At 39.3% G+C, this 15,128-nt stretch overlaps 3 protein-coding genes across 5 annotated transcripts; 1 reads left to right on the forward strand and 2 right to left on the reverse strand.

The window, feature by feature from the left end:
- The first annotated feature begins 2,463 nt into the window (after window positions 1-2,463).
- LOC138592927 (zinc finger protein 436) lies at window positions 2,464-5,897 on the forward strand. Of its 3 annotated transcripts, none has more exons than XM_069663826.1 (2): window positions 2,464-2,526; window positions 3,357-5,897. In XM_069663826.1, the coding sequence occupies exon 2, from the start codon at window positions 3,424-3,426 to the stop codon at window positions 4,456-4,458; it is 1,035 nt and encodes a 344-aa protein (XP_069519927.1). In that variant the 5' UTR covers window positions 2,464-2,526; window positions 3,357-3,423; the 3' UTR covers window positions 4,459-5,897. The 3 variants fall into 3 exon arrangements, with proteins under 3 accessions (XP_069519927.1, XP_069519925.1, XP_069519926.1); XM_069663824.1 differs by lacking the exon at window positions 2,464-2,526 and adding an exon at window positions 2,889-3,018; XM_069663825.1 differs by lacking the exon at window positions 2,464-2,526 and adding an exon at window positions 2,889-3,018 and having other exon boundaries at window positions 3,363-5,897.
- Window positions 4,484-10,296, reverse strand: prmt2 (protein arginine methyltransferase 2). Its single transcript, XM_069663823.1, has 9 exons — window positions 10,210-10,296; window positions 9,932-10,120; window positions 9,322-9,483; window positions 8,727-8,891; window positions 8,434-8,609; window positions 6,238-6,367; window positions 5,930-6,066; window positions 5,508-5,682; window positions 4,484-5,351 (listed from the first exon to the last, which is right to left on the reverse strand). Exons 1-9 carry the CDS (start codon window positions 10,294-10,296, stop codon window positions 5,319-5,321), a joined length of 1,254 nt encoding a protein of 417 aa, XP_069519924.1. The 3' UTR covers window positions 4,484-5,318.
- An 804-nt stretch (window positions 10,297-11,100) lies between these two features.
- ercc1 (excision repair cross-complementation group 1) lies at window positions 11,101-14,866 on the reverse strand. The gene is made up of 9 exons (XM_069663564.1): window positions 14,419-14,866; window positions 13,782-14,204; window positions 13,499-13,602; window positions 13,168-13,267; window positions 12,241-12,317; window positions 11,809-11,908; window positions 11,639-11,710; window positions 11,377-11,445; window positions 11,101-11,285 (listed from the first exon to the last, which is right to left on the reverse strand). Exons 1-9 carry the CDS (start codon window positions 14,476-14,478, stop codon window positions 11,223-11,225), a joined length of 1,068 nt encoding a protein of 355 aa, XP_069519665.1. The 5' UTR covers window positions 14,479-14,866; the 3' UTR covers window positions 11,101-11,222.
- Between the last annotated feature and the right edge of the window lie 262 nt (window positions 14,867-15,128).

The raw sequence follows: 15,128 nt of genomic DNA on the forward strand, positions 1-15,128 counted from the left end.
CACTGGTAATGAAATAGACTGAGATTAATTCTGATGTCTCTATATGACCTACGAAAGCAAACCAGACCATCAGCGACAAGACTGATTATTTTATTTTATTTTATAGCCATTATTAATGCCTGAAACCGCTGGTGGGGTGTAGGTATCAGACGAAGCAATTAACTGCACGCTGCCTTTGTTTACATTATATTAAAAATATATAAAGTGAGTGATACATATGACTGTTGAAGAAAGCAGGATGGGATATTTTGTTAAAAAATCACCACTTAAGCATGCACAGGACAAAACAAGCAAAGAAATAAGAGGTACAGCTTTGTCCACAGGGGGCGCCAAAATCAACACAAACCGAAAGTTCCTCACAGGAGCTTTAAATCATAATTTTTGAAGGTCACTGGTGGGGTTCCACTATAGACTGTATAAATAATGGCTGTAGTCTAAATGACATCACCCACTGGTTTCTGAAGAAGCATTTTGAAGCCCGAATTGCACCGGCGCTGGCGGTCGGCATTGGAAATGCTGGAGCACATACTTCTTGCACAGCAAGAAAGTTCCATAAATCTCACTTGAGAGATTATTAGTCTGAATTTTGCAATAAAAAATCCCCAAAAGACTCCAACAACACAAACAGGCGAAGTCAAATTCAGTTACTGCTGATTTAGCAGACAGTTAGCAGTATCCAACTGTCAATCAAGTGAGCCGGCCCCTATGATTTAAGGCCAGGGTTGCCTGGTCTGTGTGACAAAACCAGCCCAATGGCCAATAAAAACCAGCCCAATACTAGAACTCAAAATATACTTCTGCCAGACCATATACACTGCTTTTAATATCCAACAGCATTGCTATCAGTGCCAAATGCATTATATAATACACAGATTGACTAAACTCAGACGGTCATAGAGATGGGTGAGAGGAGGATGTTATCAAAACTGGCATCTATCATGGACAACTCTTCTCACCCACTGCATGAGACTGCTGGGGCTTTAAGCAGCTCCTTTAGCAGCAGACTGCAACACCCGTATTACACCTATAATACTAAAAATAAAGGATTTCTATTTATAGATAGCCTATTATTCATGTAATTTGCATGCAATACAGGTCTAGTGGACAACAATTTCCACCTGCAGCAACTGATTACACAAAACCTATACTGCTATAGGAAAAGTTTAGAACAGTTTCTGAACAAATTGGAAAGGGAATTATTAATGTATTATAAAAGTAGGCTTTTAAATAAGTGGTTTGATAGTAATAAGTTATCGTTGAATCTGAGCAAAAACTAAGTTTATCATTTTTGGCAACCAGCAAATCAAAGATCAAGTTAAAATCCTGATAAACAACATTGAAATTAAAAAAAAGGGTGTATGAAAATACATGTTCCATAAACTCTGTTAAAGCCACATATAAAGAATGTTTACCTAAAATGTCAAAAATCATTGCCATATTATATAAAACTAAGGATTTTTTTAATCAGAGCTCAATATAAACTATATTGTTCTCATTGTACTGTATATTCCCTAATGTGTGGAGGTACAGGGAAACAGTATGTCAGTATGAAATTAGGGGAACAGGTTATTTAAAAGTAAAAATAATAATAATGGCAAGGCCAAATATAAAGCAGAGTGTATCTGTCAAAGGGGCAAACATCTGGAGCAGTGTGAGTTGACAATGTGTAGTTAACTTTATTCATTTAGAAATGTTTAAAAAGGTAATTAAAAATATACAATTATGCTATAATCTTGACTATTTAGTCTTTTATTCTTGTTTGTGTCTGTCTTTGTCTGCCCAACACGTTTTTTAATCATTGTTTAATAGGCCATACATACATACAAGTTTATATGAAAAAAATGAAAAAAATGCAGTGAAGTCATCGAATATAAAATATGGCTCATGTTGAACTTTTCTCCCCACTCCGGATGTTCTGATTTAGATTTTAATTCAGTCACTGGAGGTTCTTATATTACATTTCTGACATTTCTTCTCAATTGCTCCAATAGTACTAAAGCAGTATTGTTTTAGTATATTCATAAGCTTCTCTGGCGGAAGCTGAGGCGTGCCGCATCCCCGCATCTTTATTATAAGGATTAATGATGCCAACATCAAAGCAGGAAATGGGCGAAAAGGCCGAAATAACTGCATGAATACACACAGAAAAAAGTAAGTAAATTCCCACATAACGACATATTAGTATGAAAAATACGATACGTCAACGAGGATACAGATGCGAATAATGAAAGTAAATAAAAAAATAGTAAAATTATATTACCTGAGTCATGTCAGTCTGAGAGTCGCATCTGCTCCGCTTTTTTTCAAGTTCTGAAAGACATTATGTGTCATTAGCTCTTCTGTTTATAAAAGCTCCGGATGTCCAGCCCCCAAACAACACGATTACCACATCACAATCATTTCTTTCGTTTTCCTCTGAAGTTCAGTCATGCAGCTTACTTTGTTCGAAACGAAACTTAGTGTGGCAGCGACGCCAATGCTTAACGTCGTTTCTTCAGCCCACTAGAAAAAAACGAAACTCTTCTGGTAAGAGGAATCTCGTTGTTTCCGTGGATGAGTTCAGATGAGTCCATTGTCAAAAATAACTAACATTAGGCATTTTAAGGCACATTAAGTCCAACTACAAAAATCGCAGTACAGGCCACCATATTACCGTAATAATTGTCTTCACACTGATCTAACACAAAATAGGCCTATATAGACTATAACTAAAGCAATTTTTGTAATGGATGCTGCACATTGAACTTAAACATTGCATTTTCTTCATCATATTTGTGCCTTTATTGACCCTTCGACATTATTGCATAGAAATACAGTTATTCCGCCGCTCGCTAGATGCTGCTGCAGCGCTTTAGAGGCAGAAAAACCAGCAGCCTCCTGCAGGAAAACGCAGGCAGATGAAAAGCTTTTCTACAGACAATCACCCCGTTGTTATCCGGCTGTGTTAATGTGATGTTTAACTGCGCTTCGGGATATTACTTCGAAATGATGCACATTGTTTTAAGAAGAATAAATACGGTATGTTAAGTCTTTGTTTGTGATCTGTTGTTGATCGCATCCTGACACAACCTGCTTATTGTATAGGGCGAGCTGAGGCCTATAATACAGATGTTTGTTTGTCAAGTAAGCTAGTGTATTTCTGGTTTTACAGGATTGCTTGCCAGTAAATGTCTGCCTGATCAGTTCATCAGACCCATGCTTTAGATTATCGTGCACTGACGTACAGTACGGCGTCAGTAAATAGCATTAAAAAGATAAGGTAATCCGGAAGTAGTTTTTATTTTGATAGGAATAAAGCTAATGATGCTACTGTGCATTCTTTCCTTCGCTGCAGCATTGTTAAACTGTTTTGTCAGTTGCAGGTGACCCCATGATGTGTGCAAGGATGACACCACCCCTCTCCCTCTGGTAGCAGATAGCACTATGTTGGATAAAACCAGTGATAAGGGAGAACAGACTGTGCAGTGCACAGACTGTGGATGCAGTTTCATCCCACCACAGTCTGACTCTGACCCTGATTCAGCCAACACGGCAGCCTCTCCTAAACAGCAGAATGTGCACAAAGCAGACGATCCTGTTAAGTGTCAATCCTGCCAGGCAGGTAGCAGCCTCTCCAATGGTCGACGCCCACATCGGCGCATCCGCCTGGACCCTCACAGCTGCAGCCTGTGCTCTAAAACCTTCATCTCCTCTGCCCACCTGACCCTTCACCTGGCCTCTCACAACAAGGAGAGGAAGTTCAGATGTAGCACCTGCGGAAAGTACTTCCATCAGTCCTCCCACCTGATGGCACACAAGTTAATCCACAGCGGGGACAGGCCGTTTAAATGCCCAGATTGTGGCAAGACCTTTGGGCGTGCCTCACATCTGAAGACCCACCGTCGGCTCCACACAGGCGAGAAGCCCTTCCAGTGCACCTACTGTGACAAGTCATTCACACAGAAGGCCGGGCTCCTGGCACATGTGCGTCTGCACACAGGGGAGCGGCCCTACAAGTGTGAGCAGTGCGGAGAGGGTTTTCGCTCTTTGTCCACCCTGCTCTCTCACAAGGCTCAAGAGTCCACTGGGCACGCCAAGCCAGCATCGGCACCACTGCCCAACCAGTCTCAGAAGACACAAAGTAGCTCAGAGGACCTGAAGTGTGGTGTCTGCTGCCGCACCTTTGTACGATCATCATACATCAGGCTGCACATTCGCCTCAACAAAGGACAGCGGCCTTATCATTGCAAAGTGTGCAACAAAACCTTTGTCAAGCTGGATACATTTGTGAACCACTGTGATAAACACTTACGGCAGAAAAGGGATAAAAACAAAGAGGTTAAATACAAAGTTGTTAAACCTCCCCTGTTTGTCCCACTCTCCAGGCCTCCTTCTCCTGAGTCCTTACCTGCTCAGCCTTCACCCTCCGAGGTCAACACACGCTCCAGAGCAAAAGCAAAGAGTAAAACTGAGCCATGACCCAGAGGAGTGGTCTTTAACTGAGAAATGAGTCTGCCGTAGCACGTTATAACAAATAGAAGGCAGTCATGTTGTGTCGTGTTTAAAGCCATTTATACAAAAAACATCTCACACACAACTTAGATGTTTTCACATTTTTAGAGAAAGGGACATGAAGCAAATTTTTAGTTGAATCACTCAAAAACTAAGAGTACTAAGTTATTAAATGTTATCATGAATGATTATTTATCTCAATACTACATTGTTGTTTTATTATGTATATTTAAGCTCACAAGACTTATTAAAATTGGTACGAGTATCATCTCTATAATGTAGATTGTTCAATTTGAATATAAAAAAATAATTATATCTCTAACCATTATAATTGATGGTTAATGTGTTGAGCCGTTTGGCATGTAAAGCACTTGTACAAAGTACAAATGATGTAAATGATACACCTATTGTAAAACAATATGCACAAAGTAAAAATTAAGAAAGTATAGTGTGGAGGATATTTTTCATGTTGCACCTTGAGACAACAAATATGTTTTTGATTATTGTGAGCACTGTCTTCTCTAAGCCTTTCATGCCTTCCAGCCCTGTAAGCATTTGTGTCAATGTCACAGTAATGCTACACTGTTTATTTTTATCATGTACCTAATACTTGTATCTCCTCTTGTAACATTGTTCATGGCGTGCTGCATCGCTTAGGTTTGTAGTTATCAGGCTGTTGGACTGTATGTCCCGCCTTGTTTGACAGTCACATTCACATAAATATGACATCACACGTTATTCCAGGTCAGCAGCAGCTCCCAGCTGATACCTCACTGACCCCACATAAGATGTGTTACTGTTGATTTCCACCGCAGATTGGGCATCTGTCACCTCCACATGGGGAAAGTCTTTGTCCCAACCTATGGACAGAGAAAAAACAAGTGAACTCTTAGTGGCAAAAGCATGTATGAAATTCACTTTGCAAGAGATGCTACTTTAATGTACAAAAGTCTGATTGGGTAACATCAATTAATCGCTCGGATAAGGAGTGTAGAAAGTGAAGATGTGATGTTTGCCTTGCAGTTTTCGGTCTCCTCTGTGCTGCTGTTAATGTTCCAGTGCAGCGTAACGGTCATATGGCGTCTCCAGACGGGGTTCCTGCGCAGGACAATGGTTCCACTGATGGTGTCCTCTGCACACACACTAACTGGCCTGTCCAGCATGAACAGAGTCTGCTTCCAGTGTGTCGGCCTGAAGAGAAAAAAGTCAATTTAATAGTGTAATACATTACATTTGTCATTTACAGACACAAAAAGACATTGTATTTAAAGTTGAAAGTATTTGTATTTATGGCCCACTAATTTTGATTATTTGTATGATGTGTATTGGCATGTGTAATTTGTTTCAAGAGCTAAGGCGCACTTTTATCAGTGAATAAACTATCCTTTGTTTATGTTGCTACAGAATCAATGTCTTTCTCCTTTATTTTAAGCTTTACTCAGAGTTAGGTCCAGTGTTCAGCTCCACTGCTGCACCTCCTGTCTCCAGGCTCTCGAAATGAACCGTGAACCAGGCGGTGAATCCATGGAAAACGCCAGGCTTCTCCACATCAAAATGAAACTTAGCCTGTATTTCCTGAGAAATGAAACAGAGAGCTATCTTAGAACCCAGTAGGATAAGATAAAATCCTTTATTCGTCCTACAACTAAAAATATTAATAATCCTAAAGAATATGTACGGATCTAATAAGATTATAAACAGACCAAGATGGAATTTCTATTAAAGAAACACACACAGGTGCAGTACCTCCAGGTCTTTGACTTGCAGAGTGTACATGTCCAGGCATATGACATCGCAGGGAGCAGAAAGGCAGTCATCAGGCTCGATGAGGTGGCTGAACTTTGGCTTGGTGAAGAACTCCTGCTGTGCCAAGGGCCTGCGGAGATGAAACCACACTTAACACATGAGTAGATTAGCTTGTGGCTACAGAGATCTCATGTGACTCAAGAGGTAAAACTAACTAATAATTAGATGACTAATGTTTTTCTCAGTGTTTATTATGTTAATTTCAACTCTCAAAAGAATGTTGTGTTATCTGTGTTTGAATATAAATATTTTGCAACAGGACTGATGATGAACCTGTTTGTGCTTTGAGTCACAATTAGGTAGCAAACTATGCGTCACTATCATGAATTTGTGTCAGACGTGGAAAAAGTAACTGCTAAAGCTTTCAGAACCGAAGCCTAAAACATTTCAGAGGTTTGTAGTATAATTTCTTTTACTTATCTTATGACCACAGCTCATCTTTGCCTGTGCAGCTTTCCTGTGTGCATGTTAGCAAAATAGTTTGACGGTCTTTTCTGCACTTCCTAATTCCACTGTTTGACATATTGACCAATATGTAAAGATCCAACTTTGTGGTCTCTTTACACATGTGTATCATAACTTTGAATCTTTTAATGTTGATTACAAACAAGGTTTTTAAAAGGTGTGTGCAGGGGGTGCGAACTCCATATTCTAGTGTCAGGCACTTAATAAAGTTTTTAGAAAACCTTGATATGTTTGCTCTGATAAACACCAGAGTACAGTGACACATGAACACCTGATCCAGGTTTCTAGTCATTTTTAGCTTTTTGCGAAGGTGAGTCATGGACTCAATGATTTAGTCAGCTAAATAAAGATGTGATAGTTTAAGATCTCTTGATGAAAAGGAATGATAAGGAGTGGCTGAGACGTGGGTGAGTCACAACGCAAAGACAGAAAGATCATCAGAAACCTGTATACTGGTAATATCCAGTAAATCTGGTTTATTGTTTTCTATGTAATCGAGACCAGGCTAAGACGCAAAACCAGGATACAAATATGTTAGTCATGCACTTTATGAGATGCAGCTAAAAGCACCTGAAAATGTATTAAGTGGACTTTGAGGTAAGTAACTATTTCCTTTTATGCTTCTTAAATACAAATTCAACAAAAACATTCACACTGGATTTATTTTGAAAATGTGCATAATGAAGGATGCATGTAAAGAATAAAGGATGTGATTTTTTGTTTTTATAGAAATGTATGTAGTGTCTATAGGCTACATTCAGACTGCAGGCAACCCTGGCCTAAATCCAATTTTTTGCTTATATGCGTTTTTTTTTCATTGTGTGAACAGCACAAATGACATGGAATGTGATCTTTTCAAATCGGATTTGGTCCATTTCATATGTGGTCCTAAATTAGATACAGGTCCGATGTTTTGCAGTGCAAACTGAGTTTAAACTGTCATACGGAATTCATGCGACTTTTACGTCACTATCGATCGACATTCGGCACAATTCTGTGCTGACGGGAGTCAACCTGTAAATATAAACATGGGAGACAGCTCCGACTCCGCGTCCACACACACCTCTGTACTGAAGTGGCAGCCATTGCTCTTTCTCTTTATCCTCGTCCTCGTTATCATTTGCTGTCGAATTCGCTGGCTTCCACGACGCATCAATTTATACATGAGACCGTAAACGCTGACTTCCATGGCATCCATGTTTTTTTTACGTATGACAGCGTGCTGCACCTAGTTTTTGTTATTGTTCTTTTGTGCATGCGGGTCAGTTCATTTTGAAACAATGTGAATTGAGCACTAAGGCTCGCAGTGTGAAAGTAGCCTTTAAGTCATTTGTATGTACATAAATGAGTGTGTGTTGTGTATTTGACAGTAAAGTACTGAGGAGTAAAGAGTCACTTTTGCAATTAATATGGTAATAAATCTGTTGCTCACAGCCAATGTGATGTACGTAAAATTAGAATTTAATTGTACTCACACATATCTGTCAGCCAGCTTAATGTGAAAAAAGCACACAAAAAACAGCATCACTCCCAGGCTACACGGATCAGATGCACTCAACGTTTAAACTTCACTTCTGAGAGCAAAATCTTTAGAATGATGATGTTAGTAGCAGAAAAGTCTGACAAATGATGATGTTCATTAAGGAAAGCTGACAAACAAACAGCTCTTACTGAAGAGGAGTAAAGTCCAGGCCATAGGGTCGCTCCCAGAAGGACATTTTCTCTGCATAATAGCTGTGGGCCTGACACGGCACCAGGGTGAGGGCAGCAGATGAGGGCCACATGACGCCACCTTCCCTAAGCCAGCGATCCCTAGCCAGAAGAACTGACTCCACCATGAACTCAAACTGCAACATAAGGAGCAAACAAAACCTTGACATGCTAAGATAAAGCATCAAAAGTAGGAAGAATCTTCACTACATATCTGACATCATCGGTATCGACATTGGCAGTGTCATTATTACCAGCAAGCAGTTTCCCATCCACTCAGACACCAAGACGTCCACCTGCTCAGGTAGCTCGATCTCCTCAGCTCGCGCCTGGAGCACGGTGACCACCTCCTCACAGCTGTTCTGCTTCACCAGTTGTCTGGTGTAATCTGCCATGGAGCTCGCCTCTACAGCATACACCTACAACAACACAGATAAAAACATGTAGAGTGTACTGTTTGTATCATGTAGCAGCACTTCTTGTCCAGCAGATGGGAGTGGAAGTGCACAAATGTTTGATACGGTAAGTTGTAGGCAGAGATTTGAACATTTGTAGAGAAAAATAAATTGTCTTGTTTTTCTGATTTGAGTGTTACTTTATTTGAGTGTTATAGATGGGCTGACGAATTGTTGATACTTAAAGGGAAACTCCAATATGAGTCATATTAAGTTTTTAATCACAATATAATTGCAAATGAAATCCCAAAAATTGGACTGGATCTGAGCTGTGGTCCAACAGAGTGTGATTCAAATGTCTATCCATTGCAGAGTGCATAACCAGCAGCAGGATTGTGTGAAAGAGCTTCAGTGTTTGAGTAACTTCCCTCACCATCCAGAGTGTTTACATTACCAATGAAGGCTGTGCCAGCTGAGCGCAGAATAGGCTGATGATTCCAGTCCCACAGCCGAGATCCATCACCACCTTATTCCTCAGAGAAGCGCTGTTGCTGAGAATAACTTGCCGGTACGCCTCAGTGCGGCTCTTATCTGACAGCATCTCCAAGTGAAGCCTCTGTATGATGAAGAAAATATTAATACAGCAGCCGCTCATTAATACCAAAGCAAAAACGTATCAAATTGCTATGCCTGTGCCTTAATTGACAAACAAAGGTTTTAAGATGGATATTGGCATTTTTGAATAAAATTAATAGAGAAAAAAGGACAGAAAGTTAATGTTTTCTTATATATTTTTCTTCATTTAGGTTATGTGCATACCCTATAATAAGTTGCATTCTATTCAAAGCATGCCTCCAGTTATTTTTAAGTCCCCTACCTTCAGTGCAACATGACAATCACAACGCAACTTTATTTTTTTTACCGGGAAAGACTAATGGTTGCGTCAGTAGGTGCTTCAGACTTTCAGAAAATAAAAAGTTTTGTTTATTATGCTTCTCAAGTGTTACATTAAGCTTTTAATTGGCAATGCATGCAAAACAGTAAGATGCTTTAACGTTTCTAACCAGTGTCCCATAACTTCCGAAGTATTCTTCGTCTTGCCATGGGTCCTCCGGGCTGGTGTCCTCCTCCTCAGCATCCTTGCTTAAATAGCTTGCAGGGACATAACCTATGACCCCGTTCAGCTCTGCCCACCACCACTCTGACGAAGCCTTTGTGTGCACGAGCAGTCTGTCCCCGCTGCTAAAGCTAAGCTGCAGTGACATAAAGAAAAGTTAGAACTAGCCCCTTGAACTCAACACTTTACTTTGAAGTTGTGCAGACTTCTCTTTAGGTCTCTAACCTGCTCGCTATCACTGCCAGTAAAATCAGACCGGGCAAAATACTCTTCAGGAGATGCATCCTCCTCATCCACTTTCTCGGTCTGCATATCTGACGGCAGATGTTTCAACTATCCAGGGGTTTGGTTTGCTTGAAGAAACCGGTCAAACCTCTTCGCGACACAGAAATACACAAAAACTGCTAACTTGTGAAATGCGCGGTAAAGCATCAGCCAAACACTTCGACTGGCGTGGATATCGTGAACGCTTCCTGTTTTGACGTCAGTTGAAGTAACTGTGCCTTCACGCGCAGTCGGAAATAACGGAAGCAAGCATGAATGAACTTCTAAGCACGACTTCTGTTTTTGTTTCTGTACTTGATCATGTAAATAAGTCAAAACATGTGCCAGTTATGGCACTACATTTTGTAGCACAAATTTGTGGAAGCTTCCTCACTGTATCCATGTTTACGATGATGTAATAATGATATTGTAATCATGCATATTTATGATGTTATCAAAATTTTCTTTCTCGTTTTGCTGCCATAGCAAATTTAATTTACAATGTGTCCTCTCTGTTACTAATTTACAGCTTATTTCAAAGCCCCTGAAGTCAATTTGTGACTAGTTTACTTTTATATCGCAAAAGTGTGACTTTTGGAGAAGCACCTGAAGGCACCACAACAGAGAACAGACATCCTTTTAAAGTTTTTGATAGTATCGACCTCTTATTACACTTATATTTTGCACATATAAGAGATTCAATATGATTATTCAAATTGGCAGTATTTGAAATGCTATTGCATACTTGAATTATTATTATACAGTAGATTAGTTATCCAAGTCTGACCATATTTAGTGCTCATCAAAATGCTTATTTCAATGCTGTTAGTGAAAATATGGTGCACTACACAGTACAAAAAACAGTTTATTTTCATTTCAAAATAAATTTAACAATGCACAAATAGTATCACACAATAATTTGATAAGAACAGTATCAGTGTGTAGCTCAGTTGAAGAGTTCATTTCAAGAAGTATCAGCCTTCTTTTATCTTGGACTTGAGGAAGGGTTTATGGAGCACATCATAGAGACGCCTTGCCTGGAATTACAAAATGTTATCATGGTTATTGAAGAGATGTTTCCTTCAGAGTTTTCATATGGTGCACATAGTATACTGTATTTATACTAACTTTTTGTGGTCCAAGGCCTGGACAGAGAACCAAGTCTTCCTTAGAGGCACTGATGATTCCTTCTATGGACTGTAAAAAAAATACAAGAAATTCATCATCTCAGATCATTCCCTCTGAGAACATCACTTGATAAAATGAAAGTAGAGTAACAAGATTAATTTGGAGTCCACTATCAAATCAGGCTGTGGATATGTCTCTGCATTTACACTGATAATAGTGTAGCATCTATTTGAGGATGAATTTTCGCTGTAGTAGTACTCACAGAGAAAGTGGACAGCAAGGTAATGGCATCAGTCTTATTTATAGACTTCACAGTGGTCAGGCAATCTGTAACCTGAAAAAACCCCAATTCATTCAGCATTGTAGATTTTGGAAAACACATAAAAACAGCAATGGAACCCATAATCTAAAAAACAGGTTGTATCCACACACCTTTGAAAGATAGTTTTTTTCAACTTGCTCCTTCAGTAAGTCTGCTGGTTTATTTTCATATGACTTGTACGTTTCCAGGTAACGCCCTGCCTCTTCTGGACTGTCAAATCAACATGGAGAGAATATTAGTATTATTTCTTCTATTAAATCATTTTGTATGATAATTTTCTGATCCATTGTTCCCAAATCAACTGAAAAATAGCATTTTATGAATGTTACAACGAAATGCACAAAGAAAAGACATCAGCTAACCATTTTAAAAAATGTAAAGCCACATTAAATAATACTTTAAAAAAAACAACTCATCTTCTAATAACACACTTTTCAGGCAGCAAGGCCAGGATGGTAAGCATTTACAATTGTTTCCAAGACACTCTGTTTTATATCTGTGTCCAGTAACAAACTGTTCAGTCTAATCTGTTGGTGGTTTACCTCCAAGCCAAGATGAGAGTGCAGTCAGCCATGATGCAGATGCGAGCCAGTTCCTTCAACGCATGATGAGGATCTTTCTGTGATGACAAAGCAATGTCAGAGAGAACAACTACATTAATCTTTAAAGCCTCATAACTGAAAGTTAGATTTGTTTCACAGAGAGATGCCTTGTTTTTTTTAGTTGTTTTCAGTTTAAAGACACTGAATGAAAATACTTTTTTATACAGTGTCTAGTGTTTGTCCACTCTGGCATGTATATTCTCCAACATGCAGTAGTGAGACTGCCTCCAGCTGAACACTTCAGACTTCAATTGTTAGCGAAACTAATTAAATTGAGGCGAGATTGACAAATTAAAAGTTCTGCGTGGATAGCTTACATGAAAGCTCTCCTTTAACAAGTAATGCTTTGAACAGGCTGTTACGCTTGGTAAAATATAAGATTACTGAATGATTTAATCCTTGTTAACACTGAGATGACTTATCTTTGCACTGTTTTAGTTAACAAGCCAGCCTACAAAAGTGTACAAGCATTTCATGTCTCTTATGTTTTCAATGAGCTTTAAAGCCTATTTTTGCATTTGTATTTTCAGCTAGTCAGTTGTGTGTAAGGGTTTAGCAATTAAATCAACTTAATTCTTCTTCTATAATAACTTATAAATGCAAGGACATTAAAAAGTGATGTGTATTAGAAATGGGTGGAGTCCTAAGAAACTTATGGAAGCTTAGAAAGCAGGAGCACAGAGGGTTACACAAATCATGATTACAATTTGGTCAGATTTGATATAGAAATATAAATCAATTAAGATATGATTACATTGGATCCAATGATAAACTGATTAACGGGGTCTGCTTTTTAGGTACCCGCAAAGTTGGATACATGACGTACTAAAAAAAAAAAGAGTATCATACTGCAGGAGGTTAACTTACCACATCTACTTGTACCAGTAACACTCGCAGGGTGAAAGTCTGTCCCAGCTGTTTGAGACGCTCATGGATATAGTTTGGATTCAGATTGTGATACCTCAGACTTTAATCCATAAAACAAACAGAGAACAGAAGAGATAAAGAATATAAAAATCCACTTTTGTACACCAAATATTAATAGAAAATAAATGTTCATCAAAAAGAATGTGTTGTTTATGACAACACACCATGAGGAAAATGCTACAGACAAAGCACACATCAATTACTCCTCTATGTACACATGCGAACACTACTTCTTGATGATAATACACGCTATTGTTTTGACAAAACTCACCTGAGGAAGAGAGCACAAGTTGTCAGGCCCAAGACATAGTCTGGCGCCACATCTCCAAACTCCCAAGGGGCACTCCTCACAAACTTCAGAATGGGATTTCCCCTCTGAACAGATAAAAACAAATATATGGATGACAATGTCGCTGTGCAAGTAAACTTTACTACGTAACCTTATTTTGTGAGTGCAAATGGGAGCAAGAATGTGCAGAAAATGGATGAATGGTTGAGGAGCAGGGTTGATGTCCTGTACAAAATCATACAGGCACATACATTTAGATTCATACCTGTCGAGGACTGACAATAATGCTGCTCCCGGACCCTACTGGTTTTGGACCTAAGCTGAGGCTTGGATCTGGCTCTTGACGGTTCCCCTCTTTTTGGTCTGTACCAGCCACCTGTGCCTCCTCAGTCTTCTTAACTTTTTCAGATCCACTGTCTGTCCCGTTAGCAATGTCCTGAACCGAGTCACATCCTCCTGAATGTAAGTCTTTCTGCTTCTGATTGGTAACTGCAGCACTTTCAGTCCTGAGAGCTTTGAAGGGACTTTCTCTTTGAGGGGGAGTAGCCACATTACTTTTACTTTGGACGATATAGTCTGCATAAGACAAGGGCTGACCAACAGGCTCAGCAGCAGGCGTTGCTGAAGATGAAGTTGAGGCTGAGTTGTTTTGTCCTCCTTTTAATGTAGACTGAAACTGCGGCTTTGGCTGAAATACAATCACATGCAAATCCTGTTACACCGAGAGCAGAGGATTATGCGATCGTTTTTGCAAAACACTGGCGTCTTGAAAAGCTAGCTCGACTGTGTGTCTTTAAGTTGGTCGGGTAGTTTGAAATTTAAATTTGTGAATACATGCTGGAAAGTTAGCTAACTAGCTAACTTATTCTAACCGTCGTAGAAACTGTCAGCAAAATACCAACCGGTGTCCTTTCTTTGGTGAAAGCAGTGTCGTCCAAGTTGATGTTAAATCTCTTCTTCATGTCTTATTAATGATGAAGAGTAAACAAATCCCACTTACTAGGGAGGGTTTTTTTTTTGGAACGTCGTAGTGACAACTACTGTCAGGTAAAAAAAAACTACAAGTAAATACAATACGACTTCCGGTCTCTTCTTCCTCTTCTCTGAGTTTTAATGGCGGTTGGCAAATCGTCTTAAAGGCACAATACCGCCACCTACTGGACTGGTGTGTGGAGTAAATTGGCAGGAAAGAAACAATGACAAAAACAATGAAATCCTCTCTATAATTCCGGTTTCTTTTGAGAACTTGACTAGATGACTGCGAACCTTATATGACTGCGAACCTTATATGACGTTTTTCCAAGTTGATTCCCCAATGTAATAATGCGTTTTTCATGCGTTAGCTCTGATTTTAATTCCCTCCTTTGCTCATCATACGCTTTGCAATCTATTGTTTCCGGTTTATTACAGTATGCATAGTCCGACTTCCTGCCCCGAATCCTTCAGAATAAAATCACCCTATCTGCACATAATTTTTTTTAATTAAGATTTTTAGCAAGAGACATGTCTATCAAAGCCATGTGTATAAACGGCAAGAAAACAAATTCACATGTGCTCAATGTCTGTAACTTATTCCCTAGGTGTTCTGTACTACCTATGACTTAACCCCTTT

Source organism: Semicossyphus pulcher, unplaced genomic scaffold (genome assembly GCF_022749685.1).
Source record: "Semicossyphus pulcher isolate SPU_LCO1_2020_fin unplaced genomic scaffold, fSemPul1.0.p SCAF_15, whole genome shotgun sequence".
NCBI lineage: Eukaryota > Metazoa > Chordata > Actinopteri > Labriformes > Labridae > Semicossyphus > Semicossyphus pulcher.